Here is a 16,351-nt window from a genome sequence, read left to right on the forward strand (position 1 = left end):
GCAAGTAGAGGGCAGCTCCAAAGCGCTACAGAAAGGGGAAGGCTTTTAAAGGTAGGAAAAGAGTATCATAAACAGAAAGAAGGATTATGTCAGTTGAAGACTGTGGGGACAAAAGACTCATTAGGAGAACCCGTCATCTTTCTTTGGGGAATGGAGAGGGCCCATCCATGTAGATTAACTCTTTAGTGCTAACCAGCAGATTCCTGACTGTGCAGTGGAAACAATTTCTGCGGAGGTTGAAAGTGCAATGAGTTTCGGTATTATGCTCTGGTTTGGTGACCTGGCCTAGCAAAAGTGACTCCATTTGGGGCCTGTGGTTTCCTTTTTACACCCCATACAGGTCCATGACAGGGAAGAAGGACAGGGATGGTAGGCCACCCCGAATGAAGTGGTCAATGACACGGTCAGGCTCTGGGTCCACACTAAACCTCTCTTACGTGTATAATGATGGCGCCCATCTATGAAGGAACACTTTTATCCATATAATTCTTTCTCCATATTCTCAGATGTACTCAATTCCTTTTAGGAGTCTGACATCATCCCAAACAGCTCAACTTAACCCATGCTATTTTTGGTACTGAACACATATTGCCATCTTCATTTGGAGCATGTGTGCAAAGCGAGAATCTGAGCCCTGAAATAAAGGGTTGTCTGAACCCAATGATCTCATCTTCTTGCTGGGAAGTGATTCTTCTTTCTTCAGGCACTGGCGGTAGTGTCACTTTAGGAATTGAAGTTATCTCAGAATAGAGTGGTGAAAAATGCACATTTCGGAAAGCAGTTTCTAACCTTTATCAGGTTGTTTAAAGACAATGGTAGAAATGGCTATGGCGAAACCCACATTCCATCTCCCTACACATCATTAAAGGCTACAAAAACATTATGACCTGAAAGAACTTTTAGAGAAGGCTCTAAGAAGCCTGAGAAAAGATGGAATGAAATTGAGCACGTGACTCTGCTAGACCAATATGCCTGGTCATTGTGAGGGCTTTTATCTCCAAAATGTAACTTTTTCATTCCTGAAAACATTGAGCAATGCTACTGTCATCCTTAAAAATAAATAGCCACTTATTTTACTAGCAAACTGAGTTTATTCAGGAATTAACAGAGGAATTTCAACTGGGGATAAGCATGGTAGGGCAAACCACAGGAAAGTCTGAAGAAACAGAAGGAAAGTCAGCTTTTATTAGGTTTTAGGAGGAGACTGGGGAGGTTTGCTTTCAGTAAAAGTTCATTGAGGAACAAGAGTTTCCAGTTGTCATAATTATTCATTGGCTGTATGCCCTGGTTAGTGTGTAGTTGCTGGGGCAAGGAGCATTCATTCTTCTTTTTGTTAAAAGCAGGAGATCAAATTCCTACTGTGAAAGTTTCCTCCCTTGTCAAGATAAAAATAATCTTCCTTTTTCCTGCTAATTAACCATTCCTACCTTTGTGAGAGCTTCATTTTACTTTATTTTAATTTTTTTAATTTAAATATAGTTAATTAACATGTAATGTATTATTAGTTTCAGAATTAGAGTTCAGTGATTCATCAGTCTTATATGATACCCAGAGCTCATAACAACACGTGCTCTCCTTAATGTCCATCACCCAGCTACCCCATCCCCCACCCCGGAGAGCTTCATTTTAAACGTGGTTTCCTTTACTAATTTTCAGACTACCCTGGAGAGGGAAGAGGACATTTACAGTGCCCATAAGAATTAAAATGAAGAGAAATCGATATGTCATGTGTATTCACTGGCCTCACAAGTGTGCATTGAGCATATACTGGGTTTGTAGGAAATTTTGGTAGATGCATGGGAGAAATGCAGGCACAAGACAAGTAGTCCTGCCTTCAAATGCCTTGTATTATGTTCAAGAAAAACATAGGAAACATGAAAACAGAAACTCAAGTTTACATTCAGTGTTAAAATGTGGCAGGTGGGATGGAAACGAGGTGATTTTGTGAGATGAGAGTAGTTGGTGTAATAATCCACTGGGCAGAAAGGAAGCCCTCATTAATAAGAGCACCACTGAGCAAGGATGAGTCCTGTGGGTTTTTATTTTTATTAGCTCTGTTAAAAGATGAAGTGAGCTACATGAAAATTTCGAAGAGCTTATCTGAGCAAACACCAAAACCATTCAGGCAACACCAAACCAAACTAGGGAGAAGACTAATCTAAAAAGGGGTGCCTGGGTGGCTCAGTTGGTTAAGGGGCTGTTTTTGGCTCAGGTCATGATCCCAAGGGCCTGGGAGGGAGTACCGCATTGCATTGGGCTCACTGCTCAGTGGGAAGCCTGCTTCTCTCTCTCCCTCTACCTGCCACTCCCCCTGCTTCTGCTTGCTCTCTTTCTCTCTCTCAAATAAATAAATAAAATCTTAAAAGGGGGGAATACCAAAAAGGGAAGCAACAAAGAAGTTATATGATTGGCTATAGTTTAAGGAATTGTCTTATTTGGGAAACACAAATTGTTTCTGGTTTTGTTTTTTTGTTTTGTTTTTGTTTTTAGAGTGAGAGCCCATGAAGCAGGGGGAGAGGAGCAAAGGCAGAGGAAGAGAGAGATTCTTAACCAGTCTCCATGCCTAACGCAGGACTGGATCTCAAGACCCTGAGGTCATGACCCCAACCAAAATCAAGTGTCAGACACTTAATCGAATTAGCCACCCGTGGGCCCCTTGCTTTTTTAAATTTTAACTAGGCTCCATGCTCACTGTGAAGCCCAACATAGTTCGCTGTGTGTGATTGGATGTTTTTAGGTTTTGATTTCCTAACATTGAGGCATTTATAAATGTTAGGTTTCAGTTTGCCTCTCTAGGTGGAAGGGCATTGGAGCCACCTGCACCTAGTGGCCTCTTTGTTGATTTGCAGTTCCACACGAAAGAAGCAGGTGCCTAGGTGGCTTCCTGTGGACTCTTCTGCAGTGGAGACCCTGGGACTCCAGCCCTTTAAGCCTTTGGCCTGCTTGGCTCACTGCAGAGACACTCGGCAGTTGTGCATGAGAACCCTTCGCTGTGCTGCTCATCACAGTGTGTACATCGACAGCCTCCTGTCCTGGAGCCTGGAGGGAGGCAGCCTGGCCTTCCATAAAAAACCTGTTTTCGCAGTTTCATCTCTGCACTGACCCTCTCCATCAGCTTCACGTCAGCTCATTAAAAATGTTCATTCTCAGCCCACATGCCAGACCTACTGACTCAGACACTATAGTGGTAGCCCAGGAGTCAGTTTTTAAGACATCTCTGGGTAAGATAGACACACAGTTGAATGTTCCATGTTCTCCTGTGTTCCTGAAGACCGGGACCTGATATTCTTGTGACTGACACGAATCTCCTCTATAGTTGCAGGATTCCAGAATACAGGCTGTAAAATTTATCAGTACACATTTGTTTCCTTCATTTAAAAACTGATGTGTAAAGGAGGGCCTGGATGACTCAGTTGGTTAAGTGTCCAACTTCAGCTCAGGTCATGCATGATCTTGGGGTCCTGGGATTGAGCCCTGCATCGGGGCTCCCTACTCAGCGGGGAGTCTGCTTGTCCATCTTCCTCTGACCTCCGTTCTCTGTGCTTGCTCTCTCTTTCTCTCTCTCTCAAATAAATACATAAAGTCTTTTTTGAAAAAGGTAATGTCTAGAATGTCTGATTTACTGTACTTTATTAGTGGGTAAGTGCTCCTTTATGAACATAAAAAGTGAAAAACCTTTAACCACTGTGCCTGGTCCAGAAAAACAATATTTGCAGTATGGTATACTTTTTCTAAGATTTTTTAAAATTAATTAATTAATTAATTTAAAGAGAGCGAGCGTGAGCAGTAGAACGGGCAGATGGACAGGAAGTGAGGAAACTCAAGCAGACACCACAGTGAGGATGGAGCCCAATGCTGGGCTTGATCTCATAATCCCCAGATCACCAGCTGAGCCAACATCAAGAGGTGGACTGTTATCTGACTGAGACACACAGGCGCCCCATATAATATCCTTTTAGAATCGCTTTGGCAAATGGATGGATTGCCCTGTGTCTGTGCCTGTGTTCAAACACGTTTTACCAAATCCCAGTTTCGGTTGCCTAGCGCTCCAAAAGTCAATACTCAACAGAGAAGTCTTGACTGGAAAGGAAAATGAGCTTTATTTGGAAGGCTGGCCACCTGCGGAGAAGGCGGACTCTTGTACAAAGGCCAACTCCAAGGTTTCTGCCTCACCCAGGGGTTTTTAAAGGAGTTTAGGGCAGCTAACCAGTAAAGGGATAACAGTCTTTAACACTTCTTGACTACATGCAGACTCGATGTGCTAGCTATATTGTCACGGTGCTGGGAGGTTGTACAAGGGAGTCCGGTTCCTTAGGACCTGGGGTTTGTACAAGAGGGTCTGTTTTGCTTTGTGGCATTCAGAAGTTCCCAGCTCTTTCTAGGAGAGATTGCATGGTCTATAGATAAACAGAAAAGTAAATCAGTCATGTAGGCTAAGGGTACTTGTTTAACCTTAAGATTACTAGGTCGCCCGAGGGCCTGAGTTGGCTTTACCCATACATACCGTTTTTCTTAGAACTGAAAGAAGACCTTGGCTGCCCCCATTTTGACTTCAAACTTTCTAGTCGGGTTCTTCTTTCCATCTTGTCTCTAGACTCCGATGGAAGGCAAGGCATCCCGATGGGAACAAAAACTACCCCCTCGAGCACTAAGGATTGCCCTGAGCCAGCAAGTCCCCACCCATGACCGACTCCAGGACAATGATCTATTTGACTTTCACTGCCTACCTGCATGTACCCATCCACCTTGGCCCCACGTTTTCCCTCTATAAACCTGGAAGTGTTCTCAGCCCTTTGGAGACAATCATTGAGAGGTTCGGCCATGGTCTTCTCTGTGTTGGGCTCCCTGAGATTCCTTTCTTGTTTACCACCACTGCTTTCTCTGACTTTGGATTTTGTCACCAGGGAGTGGCCAAACCTAGTCTGTTTGGGACCCCCAGGCTAGGTGCTCTTTCACCCCCATGCCCCAACACTACAACAAAGTCATAATTTGTTTTTGGGTTTTTTTTAAAAAATATTTTATTTATTTGAGAGAGAGAGAGCACAAGCAGGGGGAGGGCCAGTGGAAGAGGGAGAAGCAAACTCCCAACTAAGCAGGGAGCCCAAAGCAGGGCTCAATCCCAGGACATCGAGATTGTGACCCGAGCCTAAGGGCTTAACTGACTGAGCCATTCAGGTGCCCCAAAGTTGTAATTTGTTGAAAAATCTGCACCTGAGGTTTTTTTTTTTTTTTCCCCTTAAGATAACTGTGGACAACCTAATCCGCTGAGTTTAGTCCAGACTTCTACACCCATCAGCACCAGAGAGGTAATGATAGTGCTGGTGGGAAGAATGGAGGACTCAACTGTGGACTGTGCTGTGTCCCTGAGGGGCAAGAATGGCCAGAGCTCTGGGCAGGGCACTGCCTTAACGACTGATGGTGGGAACTTCCTCTCCAGTGAAGTACAGGTACTTAACGCAGAGGGTTCTTCCAATAACTTCCAAGTGACTCCTCTGTCTCTGCCCTGCCCTCCCACCAGGCACCAGGGCCCCCTGCAGGCCCCTTCCTGGTATGTCCCCGAAATGAGACCCTGATCCCACATATGTGTGTGTGTGTGTGGGGGTAAGGCCTCCACAGGTTGCCACACACCTGACCCAGGGACCCTCTTCCTTCTGGTAGGGACCCTCCTTCGGGTGAAGAGGGAGGCCTGGACTGACTCTTGATCTTCTGGGCGAGGCCCCAAACAGGAGGGAATCCCCGTCTTTTCTGGGAGAGGCCACGCCCACCTGGCTCCCAGTCCTTCCTGGCCAGGGGAAGGCCGGAAGTGGCCCAGTGACCCATCACCTCCCTGGGCCCAGCGGACTTCCTCTGAGACAGCTGCCTGGGAACACAGCCCAGAGCGGTGGTGAGATGCTCGGATGAATGTCGACTCTTTCGGGACCAGCAGTCAACTATTACAGAAAGAGAAGAAATTAAATCACTTGGAGGCTGGTGTCCCACGGTGAGAATTTCTCCCAGTGTACTGGGTGGAATCGGAGGAAGCAACTCTGACCTGAGTGGGTGTACACGACAACCTTGTCACTACTAACGTGAGACCAGCCAGATTTTCAATCACCAGTCAGGGTGTTCAGGGACGTCCCTCCCCTCTGGCCTGTCAGGATTAAGGTCCCCTGCCTGAGAGGCTCCTGCAGACCTCCAGCCAGCTCACAGCCCCCACAGTGAGTGGTTTTCCACCAAACACCCACATACAGTTATTCAGCACCTTCTCTGAGAATATCCCACTCTCACAATGGGAGAATTTACACTCTGGAAATTGGAAAACACTACAGAGCAGGGATGGATTTTTGTTCTTCTGAAGGCCTGGACTTAAGAAAATGATGACATAATGGGGGGCGCCTGGGTGGCTCAGTCGTTAAGCGTCTGCCTTCGGCGCAGGTCATGATCCCAGGGTCCTGGGATCGAGCCCCGCATCGGGCTCCCTGCTCTGCGGGAAGCCTGCTTCTCCCTCTCCCACTCCCCCTGCTTGTGTTCCCTCTCTTGCTGTGTCTCTCTCTGTCAAATAAATAAATAAAATCTTTAAAAAAAAAAAAAAAAAAAAAAAGAAAATGATGACATAATGGAATGAATGTACCCTAGACTTAAACACGTGAAGTGTTTTGGTCCATGACAATGAGTAGGCCACAAAAATCTGAAGTAGTTATGAAGAAGTAGCCTTTTAGTAGTACCATGACAACATAAAGAAAAATGTCACACCATGTAAGAATGAGAAAAATTTCAACATTTACCTTTGTTGTGTGCATGGCTAATTTGTAATTGAAAAGGGAACTAGCCATAATCACATCAAAGAAAACAGGCAAATGGTACAAACAGAAATTGTACCAAAGAACACATACAGGTGGTAAATAAACACAAGAAAAAATGCTGAAAGTCAATCCTTAGGAAATGCAATTACAACATAGCACTATGCACATACTAAAAGGACTGTCATTAGACGCCCTATGAAGTGCTGGCAGGGACTGGACATACTGGAGCTCTCATACATGCCTGGTGGGAATGCAGTAGTGAACACTTCACATCCCATTTTGGCCCTTTCATGAAAATGTTAACACTCACCTACCTGTGACTTAGCCATTGTGCTTTAAGTTTTAACAGAAGAGAAATGAAACCTCTACCCACATAAGGAATTATAATGAAAATATATAGAGGGATTTGTTTGTGAAAGGGAAACACTGGAAATAACCCACATGCTCCAAACAGATGAAGAGATCAATAGTGGTACACATCCAGAGAAGAAAACAGTAGTGTTGAATAAAAGGGACATATATGCAAAACGACCTCCAAGCCTTCAGGCCAAAGAAAAAGGCTGAGAAGTCCACCTAGAAGAGAAATGTTTATTTAAGGACTTTGGGACAGAAACGGATCTTCAGGAGAAACCATTAATAGGTGTAGGACTCTGCACCACCACCTCCAGAAAGATCTGCTTTTTTAGCCCTAGAGGCTGGGGAGTACCTGGGAGACACCGTGGGAGGAGGATGTTTCAGAACAGGTGTCTGCCACAGTCCTTTAGGATACCAACAAGCATACTGGCCGGACAGGGTCACAAAAGCTACATCCCTGGAGGATGAATTCTCCCTTGTCTTTACCTTTTTCCTGCCTTCACTTGTCACAATGGCCTTGACATGTTAGCACCACAGAGGATAGAAGAATTCAGAGACTTTTGGATTATTTTATGACAAGGACCTCTGTCACACAGGGTAAGTGTATCTGAAAGTGAAGAATTTCTGTGCACACTGATCCTGCCCAGCCAGTCACTACAGCATCTGTGGATACACTTTTTTAAGAGATACACACCACCTTAGGTGGCTGATTTCTCCTCTACTCCCTAATTGCCCAATCATCTAGATTACCAATTACAGTTCCCCTGCCCCTGTGGTGTTACAAGTGAATACTGTACATCAGGTCACAAGGCTCCTTTGAAGGATCTGGGGTAGAGATTCCACTCAACAGCGCCTGGCATCCTGTGCTATCAGCTGTGGACAAGCAAAATATTCCTGTTGTTTCCACAAGCACTGGAATGGTCTCAACTGCTCCCTCTTCACGGTGACCTCTGAGCACACAAAACTTGCTAGCATCCAGACCACAAAACCCAGATGTGGATCCCGGGAGGCTGTATTAGCTAGAACTGATATTACACAGGACCCCACACTGGGTGATTACACAAGAGAAATTTATTTTTCCCACAAATCTGGAGTCTAGAAATTAGACCTAAGGTGTCAGCAGGGTTAGTTTCTTCTGAGGCCTCTGTCCTTGGCTTAGATCTGGGGATTCCCTGTCTTCACATGGTCATCTGTGTGTGCCTGTATCCTCATCTCTTCTTATCATGAAGCCAGTCATACTGCCTAAGAGTCCATCCTAATAACCCATTTCAACTTCATGGTCTCTTTAAAGATGCTGTAGCTAACACTGTCACATTGTGACGTACGGGGGGTTACAACTTTAACATATGAATGTTAGGTACAGAATTCAGCCCATAACAAAGGTCTTGAGTTTTAACGCAAATTAAAGCCCAAGCTGGAGAGCAGAACTGACCTCTGTATTATTTATTTGCAATCATCCACTCTGAGACACAGTAAGTTTGGGTGGCAATGAACTCTGTTCACTCCTATGTCTGGCAGAGCTCAATTCTAATTTCACATCACCCCTTAAAGTGAATTTAACACCTAAGACTAATGGTAATTAAACAAAAAAGGCATTTAGTAATGCATAAACCAGAGCAGCACATAGCACCCAATTCCTGTGTTGCTGACTTAGAAGCTGCAAAGATTTATCACAATCCTCAGGAGACTAACAACGTCCCTAAAATATTTACTCTTTCTCTGCAAAACACCATCCAGAACTCAAGGGGTACGGAGGGTCAACACTGGGTCACATCCATGCACTAACTTAGAAGGCAATGAGGAGATCCCAGTACCCATAACTTCCATCAGCAAACGACAAAGCAAAGTGGTCAGCGTCATTAAGCTGGGTGGTGACAGATGTTCGTTACTGGGACCATCCAGGTGGCAGAGGTGAAATGATTTCTGTCACAGAATCTGACAGTGACTTCCAGCAATGACTTCAGACACATCAGAACACCCAATACAACTTCTGAACTTTCTCAAATAGCTGGAACTTACGGGAAGTCACTCCACTGTGGACAGGCAGGTGAACAAAACTCAATTCAGGAAGGTGGCTGCCTCATAAGGTTCTCCCAGCATAATACACTAAGGAAGGAACTATCACCTTCTCCACCATTTTAAAGTCTTTCTGCAGTGTGAACTCTGAAGTGTGGAATGAAGACAGATGTCTGGCTGAAGGACTGGTGTCCTTCACCTCACTCATGTGGTCATGCTCCAAGGTGAATTCGGATTTTCATGAAACGGTTATCTTTGCCCAAAACATTACCCACATTCTTCACATGTGTCTTAGCTCAGGCCGCTCTCACAAAATATGATAAACTGGGTGGCTTGTAAGCAACAGAAATTTCTCACTTCTGGAGGCTGGATATCTCCCATAACATTCCCCATACGGTCTGGTTTTGTGTCTGGTGAGGACCAGCTTCCGGATTTATAGATCTCCCCAAAGGATCCTCACATGATTGACAAGGGAAGCAAGCTGTCTCAGAATACTTAGAAGACATTAAAACCATTCATTAAGAATTCACACACATGATCCATTCTAGTATCAATTACCTCCCAAAGACATCACCTGCTACTCCTATTGCATTAGAGGACAGGGAGTCAACATATCAACATCAGTGAACAGAACCATTTAGTTCATGTTACTACCCATAAAGACACTATTTACTGCGTACTTTCTCATCTTGAATGAGACTGGAAATTTAGCTGAAAGATTTCCCACATCCCCAGTACTCCTAATGTCTTTCTCCAATGTGAACTCTGTGATGGTAACTGAGAGCACCATAACTGATAAAAGATTTCTCACATTCACTGCAAGCATAAGGTCTTTCTCCTGTGTGAATTCTCTGGTGTATTATGAATGTTGACTTGTACTTCAACAATTTCCCACATTCATTACACTTATAAGGCTTTTCACCTGAGTGAACCTTTATGTGTACATTCAGGGCACCTCTTTGGAAGAAGGACTTGCCACATTCTCTGCACTCATAAGGCCTTTTTCCAGTGTGAAATCTCTGGTGAGAACGGAGGAGGGAACGAGAAGTGAAAGTTTTCCCACAGTGACTGCATTTATAAGGCCTTTCTCCAGTGTGAACTCTCTGGTGATCACGGAGGTAAGAACTACAAGTAAAAGATTTCCCACAATCACTACAATCATAAGGACTTACTGCAAGGTGACTTTGACGATGATACCGGAGGGCACGGCTATAACTAAAAGATTTCCCACATTCACTGCACAGATAAGGCTTTTCTCCTGTGTGAATTCTCTGGTGTTGAATGAACGTCGACTTATAGTTCAAAGATTTCCCACATACATTACATTTGTAAGGCCTTTCACCCGAGTGAATCTTGATGTGTACATTGAGACTATTCCTTCGGCAAAAGGACTTGCCACATTCACTGCATTCATAAGGCCTTTCACTATTGTGAACTCTCTGGTGAGAACGAAGGTGAGAAGTAGTAGTAAAAGACTTCCCACAGTCACTGCATTCATAAGGCCGTTCTCCAGTGTGAACTCTCTGGTGAGAACGAAGGGTAGATCTAGACGTAAAAGATTTCCCACAATCCCGGCACTCATGAGGCCGGTCTCCTGTGTGAATTCTCTGGTGTTCAATGAATGTTGACTTACATTTCAATGATTTCCCACATTCATTACACTTGTAAGGCTTTTCACCTGAGTGGACCTTTTTGTGTACATTGAGGCTACTTCTTTGGACAAAGGACTTGCCACATTCACTGCATTCATAAGGTTTCTCTCCAGTGTGGACTCTCTGGTGATAGTGGAGTCCTGAAATACCAGTAAAAGATTTCCCACATTCACTGCATTCATAAGGCCTTTCTCCAGTGTGAACTCTCTGGTGAGAATGAAGGACAGAACTAGTAGCAAAGGATTTCCCACATTCACTGCACTCATAAGGCCTTTCTCCTGTGTGAATTCTCTGGTGTTTAATCAATGTTGACTTACACTTCAAAGATTTCCCACATTCATTACACTTATAAGGCTTTTCACCTGAATGAACCTTTATGTGTATATTGAGGCTACTTCTTTGGACAAACGACTTGCCACATTCACTGCACTCATAAGGCTGCTCTCTGGTATGAACTCTTTGGTGATAATGGAGGGCCGATTTGGTGGTAAAAGATTTCTCACAGTGATTGCACTCATAAGGCCTTTCTCCAGTGTGAACTCTTTGGTGATCACGGAGGACAGACTTAGTGCTAAAAGATTTCCCACATTCACTGCACTCGTAAGGCCTTTCTCCTGTGTGAATTCTCTGGTGTTTAATCAATGTTGACTTCCACTTAAAAGATTTCCCACATTCGTTACACTTGTAAGGCCTTTCACCTGAGTGAATCTTTATGTGTAGTTTGAGGATATTTCTTCGGACAAAGGACTTACCACATTCACTGCACTCATAGGGCCTTTCTCCAATGTGAACTCTCTGGTGACAACGGAGGTTAGAACAAGTGGTAAAAGATTTCCCACATTCACTGCACTCATAAGGTCTTTCCCTAGTGTGAGATCTCTGATGATAACCAAGGGCAGACATAGTAGAAAAAGATTTTGCACAGCCACGACACTTATAAAACCTTTCTCCAGGGTGAACCCTATGGGTAATCAACACTGATCTATGGATAAAAGATTTTGCACATCCACTGCAAACATAACTCTTTTCTCCATTGTGCCATCTCTGGGGATGAATGAGGCCAGATTTCTGGCTTAAGGATTTCCCACATTTGCTGCACATGTACTGCTTGAACAGAGTATGAGTCTTTTCATGTTGACTGCAAGCTGACCAATGCCTAAGGAATTTTCCGTATTTGCTAAACGTATAACCTCTTTCTCCAGTATGGAACGTCTGGTGTATAGCAAATAAAGATTTATACCTGAATGTTTTCCCACATTTATTGCACACAAAGGACCGTCTTCCAAGGTGGACACCCTGGTCCTGAACGTGCGAATGTGTGGGACCAAACGCATTCTTGCATTCTCCCCAAGTATCATAACTTTTTCTGCTTTGTAAAGTTGCCCTGCACTGGGTGACCGTGTGTGGCTTCTCCCCAGTATGAGTGGCCTCTTGCTGCAGATGCCCTGAGCCAGACAGGAAGTCCTTCTGAACTTCTCCACAGGTAAGGGGCTTTCCTGAACCATGGAATCCCCAGCTCTTCACAACAGAGGCCCTGTCCACACGGCTTCTGAAGGGTTCTGCACCCACGTGCTGCTCCTGCTGCTGCTGAAACTTTACACTGAAATAAAATTGTTTCCCACAGGCCCCACACCTCAACAGTTTCTGGCTGTTTTCTTTTCCCTGATGCGCAGCCAAGTGGAAAATGTCTCTCAAGACTGGACCACACATCTCACAGGGGTGGGTCTTCCGGCAAGACTGAGCTGCCTTGGGCGTCCTGGTCTGTGACACGCCTACAGAAGTGCTCTGGGCAAAGGGTGCCTCCTCATCCTCTGCTCCACAGCAACAACCTGAAGGCAAAGAAGCGCTGGTGAAATTTGTGTTGACAATAGTGAAGGGGTGAGCCCATCACATAATATGCATGGGTCTCACCTAGGCATGCTTTTCCAGACACTGGAGATGGAAAACAGCTGTAGTGGTTGCTGCGCATTATTGGGCCCTGATAGTCAAAGTAATGTGGACAGCTCACTAGGAGAATGGGAAACTAGGGTATGACACAAGGAAGAGAGCCAGGGTCGAAACCTTACTTCTCTTCCCACAAGTTAGCGTAGGACTAATTATGCTGGTGATATCTGTCTAAGTACAAGGCTGAAGGAAAATCCAATCCCAATAAATTTGCTGCTGTTCAATGTCACTTTAAGTGCATGTGAATATGTCATGGTAAAACTTTCAGGGGTGAATGTTATACTACACAGAAATAGTAGTGAGAGAAATTTGTGAGACGTGAATGCCCGAGAAGCATTAATTACCCCTATACTGGACGTCATGGAATTATCAAAGAGTAGAATTCAGAAGTCCACAAACTGTCAACAATGAAGAAGGAAAGACAGAAACGGGGTGTGGCCATTGGCAATCACACCAAATTCTGGTTGAAGAAACAAAGGTGCCCAGTATAGTCTGAACACAGGCCTGATATCACACCTTCCCCAGGTTCTATTCACCAGGAACAGAGCCCCTGTGAGCCCACCTCGTCATGTGTGGAGCATGTCCATGCTTTGATACACAAGGCGCTCCTCCCTGTAAGCCCTCCTGAGCAACTACAAGATACCAGGAGGATAGAAATACTGAAGGAAAACAGGGCACGTGGACAACCAAACTGTTCCAAAGCTATCAGGATACTTCAGACACAGAAAAACGTCCTATGTGACTGATGGCAGCAGGACGGGAGAATAGGAGATACCATCCTTCACCCCAACAAAAATCAGTGCAACAGCTGTCTGTGAACGGCATTACCTCGGCGAGCTCAGCAGTGCACTGAAGACTGAGGAGGCCCAGTGGAGCATAAACAAGGGCACAAGCACACAGGAAAGACAGCCGGAGCGTGCTGTAGCAGAGACTGTGGGGTAGGTGGGAGACAAGGGCCGGGGCTACCTCCATCAGCCATGGGGCGCGTGCTGCTGCAGTCCCTGCTCAGCACAGACTCCGGCTGCCGGCTCCACGGGGACACTGGCACCCCTGCCACCAAGTCCACCAAAGGCTAAAGCCAAAGCAATAGTGAGAGAGATCAAAGCTGAAGGCAGCACATTTATGATTTCAAACTAGACTACAAAGCTATAGTATTCAAAACAACAGGGTACTGGCACATAAACCAGGAATAACCCTAGGGCAATAGAATAAAGAGACCAAAAGTAAATGCACATATATGTAGTGAACTCATCTTTGAAAATTATGCCAAAAATCTACACTGGGGCAGAATAATCTCTTTAATAATGTTGTGAAATCTGGGGTGCCTGCGTGGCTCAGTCGGTTAAGGATCTGCCTTCGGCTCAGGTCATGATCCCGGGGTCCTGGGATCGAGCCCCACGTGGGCTCAGCAGGGAGCCTTCTTCTCCCTCTCCCTGCCGCTCCCCCTGCTTATACTTTCTCCCAGTCTAATAAAAAAAAAAAAAATCTTAAAAAAAAAAAATAATGCTGTGAAATCTATGGGGAGCCTGGGGGGCACAGTTGGTTGAGCTACGACTCTTGGTTTTGGCTCAGGTTGTGATCTCAGGGTCGGAGCCTGCTTGGGATTGTCTATGTCCCTCTCCCTATACTCCCTCCCTGCGGTGATCTCTTTACCTCTCTCTCCTAAACAAATAAATGAATCTTTCAAATATATTGAGGGGCACCTGGGTGGCTCAGTCTGTTGATTCCAACTCTTATTTTGGCTCAGTTCATGATCTCACAGTGGTGGTGATCAAGCCTGCATAGGGCTCCAGGTCAGTGCAGAGTCAGCTTCAGATTCTTTCTCCCTCTCTCTCCCCCTTAGTCCCTCCCTGCTCTCTCTTTCAAATAAATAAAATATGTTTTCATTTTAAAAAATGAGGGGGCACCTGGGGGGCACAATCGGTTAAGCGTCTGACTGTTAGTCTTGGCCAAGGTCGTGATCTCACTGTTGTGGTATCATGTCCCACATCGGGCTCTGCGCTAAGCTTGGAGTCTGCTTGAGATTCTCTCTAAAATAAATAAATATTAAAAAATAATAATAATAGGGGCGCCTGGGTGGCTCAGTCATTAAGCGTCTGCCTTGGGCTCAGGTCATGATCCCAGGGTCCTGGGATCGAGCCCCATATCGGGCTCCCTGCTCCGCGGGAAGCCTGCTTCTCCCTCTCCCACTCCCCCTGCTTGTGTTCCTGCTCTGGCTATCTCTCTCTCTGTCAAATAAATAAATAAAATCTTAAAAAAAAAAAAAAATAATAATAATAAAATAAAATACTGTTGTGAAATCTGAATATCCAAATGAAAAAACAAGGATCCTGGATTGCCATCTTATAGCACACATGGAAATGAAATTGAAATAGATTAAAGACTTAAACAGATGACCTCAAACCCTAAAATTCCTAGGAAAAAAAAACATAGGGAAAAGCCTCCTTAACCTTATTCCTGCCAATGATTTTTTGAATATGACATCTAAAGCATACACAACAAAAGGAAAAACTAACAAATACCACTATATCAAATTGAAAAGCTGCACCAGAGCCAATGAAAAACACAAGTGTGTTGGGGCGCCTGGGTGGCTCAGTCGTTAAGCGTCTGCCTTCAGCTCAGGTCATGATCCCAGGGTCCTGGGATCGAGCCCCGTGTCGGGCTCCCTGCTCGGCGGGAGGCCTGCTTCTCCCTCTCCCACTCCCCCGCTTGTGTTCCTGCTCTCGCTAACTCTCTCTCTCTGTCAAATAAATAAATAAAATCTTTAAAAAAGAAAAACACAAGTGTGAAAAGGATGTACAAGTGACTAACACGTGCTCACAATCACAAATCTGCAGGGAAATGAAAACCAAAACCACAGGATATCACCTCCTACTTAGTGTTAACAGTGGCTATTACCAAAAAAACAAGAGGTAACATGTTGGTCAGGATGTGCAGAAAAAATAACATTTGAATACTGCTGCTGGGAACGTAAATAGGGAAATCATTATGGAAAATATTAGGGAGATCCACCAAAAATTGAAAATACAACTACCATATAGTCCACCACTGCCATTTCTAGGTATGTATCCCAAGGAAACAAAATCAGTATCTCCACAACGTATCTGAACATGCATATCCACTGCAGTATTGTTCACATAGCCAATATATGGAAACATCAGTAAGTGTGTGTGAGTGTTTAAAGTGACAAAGAAAGGGGGCGCCTGGGTGGCTAAGTCAGTTAAGCGCCTGCCTCTCCCTCTGCTCCTTCCCCTTGCTTGTGCTCTCTCTCTCAAATAAATAAATAAAATCTTTAAAAAATAAATCAATAAAAAATAAAGTGACAAAGAAGGGATGCCTGGCTGGCTCAGTTGGTAGAGCATGTGACTCTTGATCTCAGGGTTATGAGTTCAAATCCCACACTGGGCACAGAGTCTATGTAAAAAAAAATAAAAAAATAAACTGTATTTAAATGAATAAATAAATGAAATAAAGTGACAAAGATCATTTAGTACACACACACACACGCAGGAATATTCAGCGATAAAAAAGAAGGCAGCAGTGCCACTTGCCACAACATGGATGAGTCTAGAAAACATTATGCTAGTCAACGAAGCCACACAG

At 44.6% G+C, this 16,351-nt stretch overlaps 1 protein-coding gene across 5 annotated transcripts in view; it reads right to left on the bottom strand.

The window, feature by feature from the left end:
• Positions 1-1,068: 1,068 nt before the first annotated feature.
• The window catches only part of LOC118549667 (zinc finger protein 256-like), a 58,681-nt gene continuing 43,398 nt past the window's right edge, over positions 1,069-16,351 (bottom strand). For 2 of the 5 annotated variants that reach the window (XM_078062873.1, XM_078062872.1), the window contains one exon: positions 8,565-12,633. In XM_078062873.1, coding sequence (XP_077918999.1) covers positions 9,893-12,514 — 2,622 coding nt within the window. In that variant the 5' untranslated portion in view covers positions 12,515-12,633 and the 3' untranslated portion in view covers positions 8,565-9,892. Of the gene's footprint in view, positions 4,398-4,504; positions 5,931-8,564; positions 12,634-16,351 lie in introns of those variants that run through there. The other 3 variants (XR_013444186.1, XR_013444185.1, XM_078062874.1) reach the window with 3 other exon arrangements.

Source organism: Halichoerus grypus, chromosome 15 (assembly GCF_964656455.1).
Source record: "Halichoerus grypus chromosome 15, mHalGry1.hap1.1, whole genome shotgun sequence".
Taxonomy (NCBI): domain Eukaryota; kingdom Metazoa; phylum Chordata; class Mammalia; order Carnivora; family Phocidae; genus Halichoerus; species Halichoerus grypus.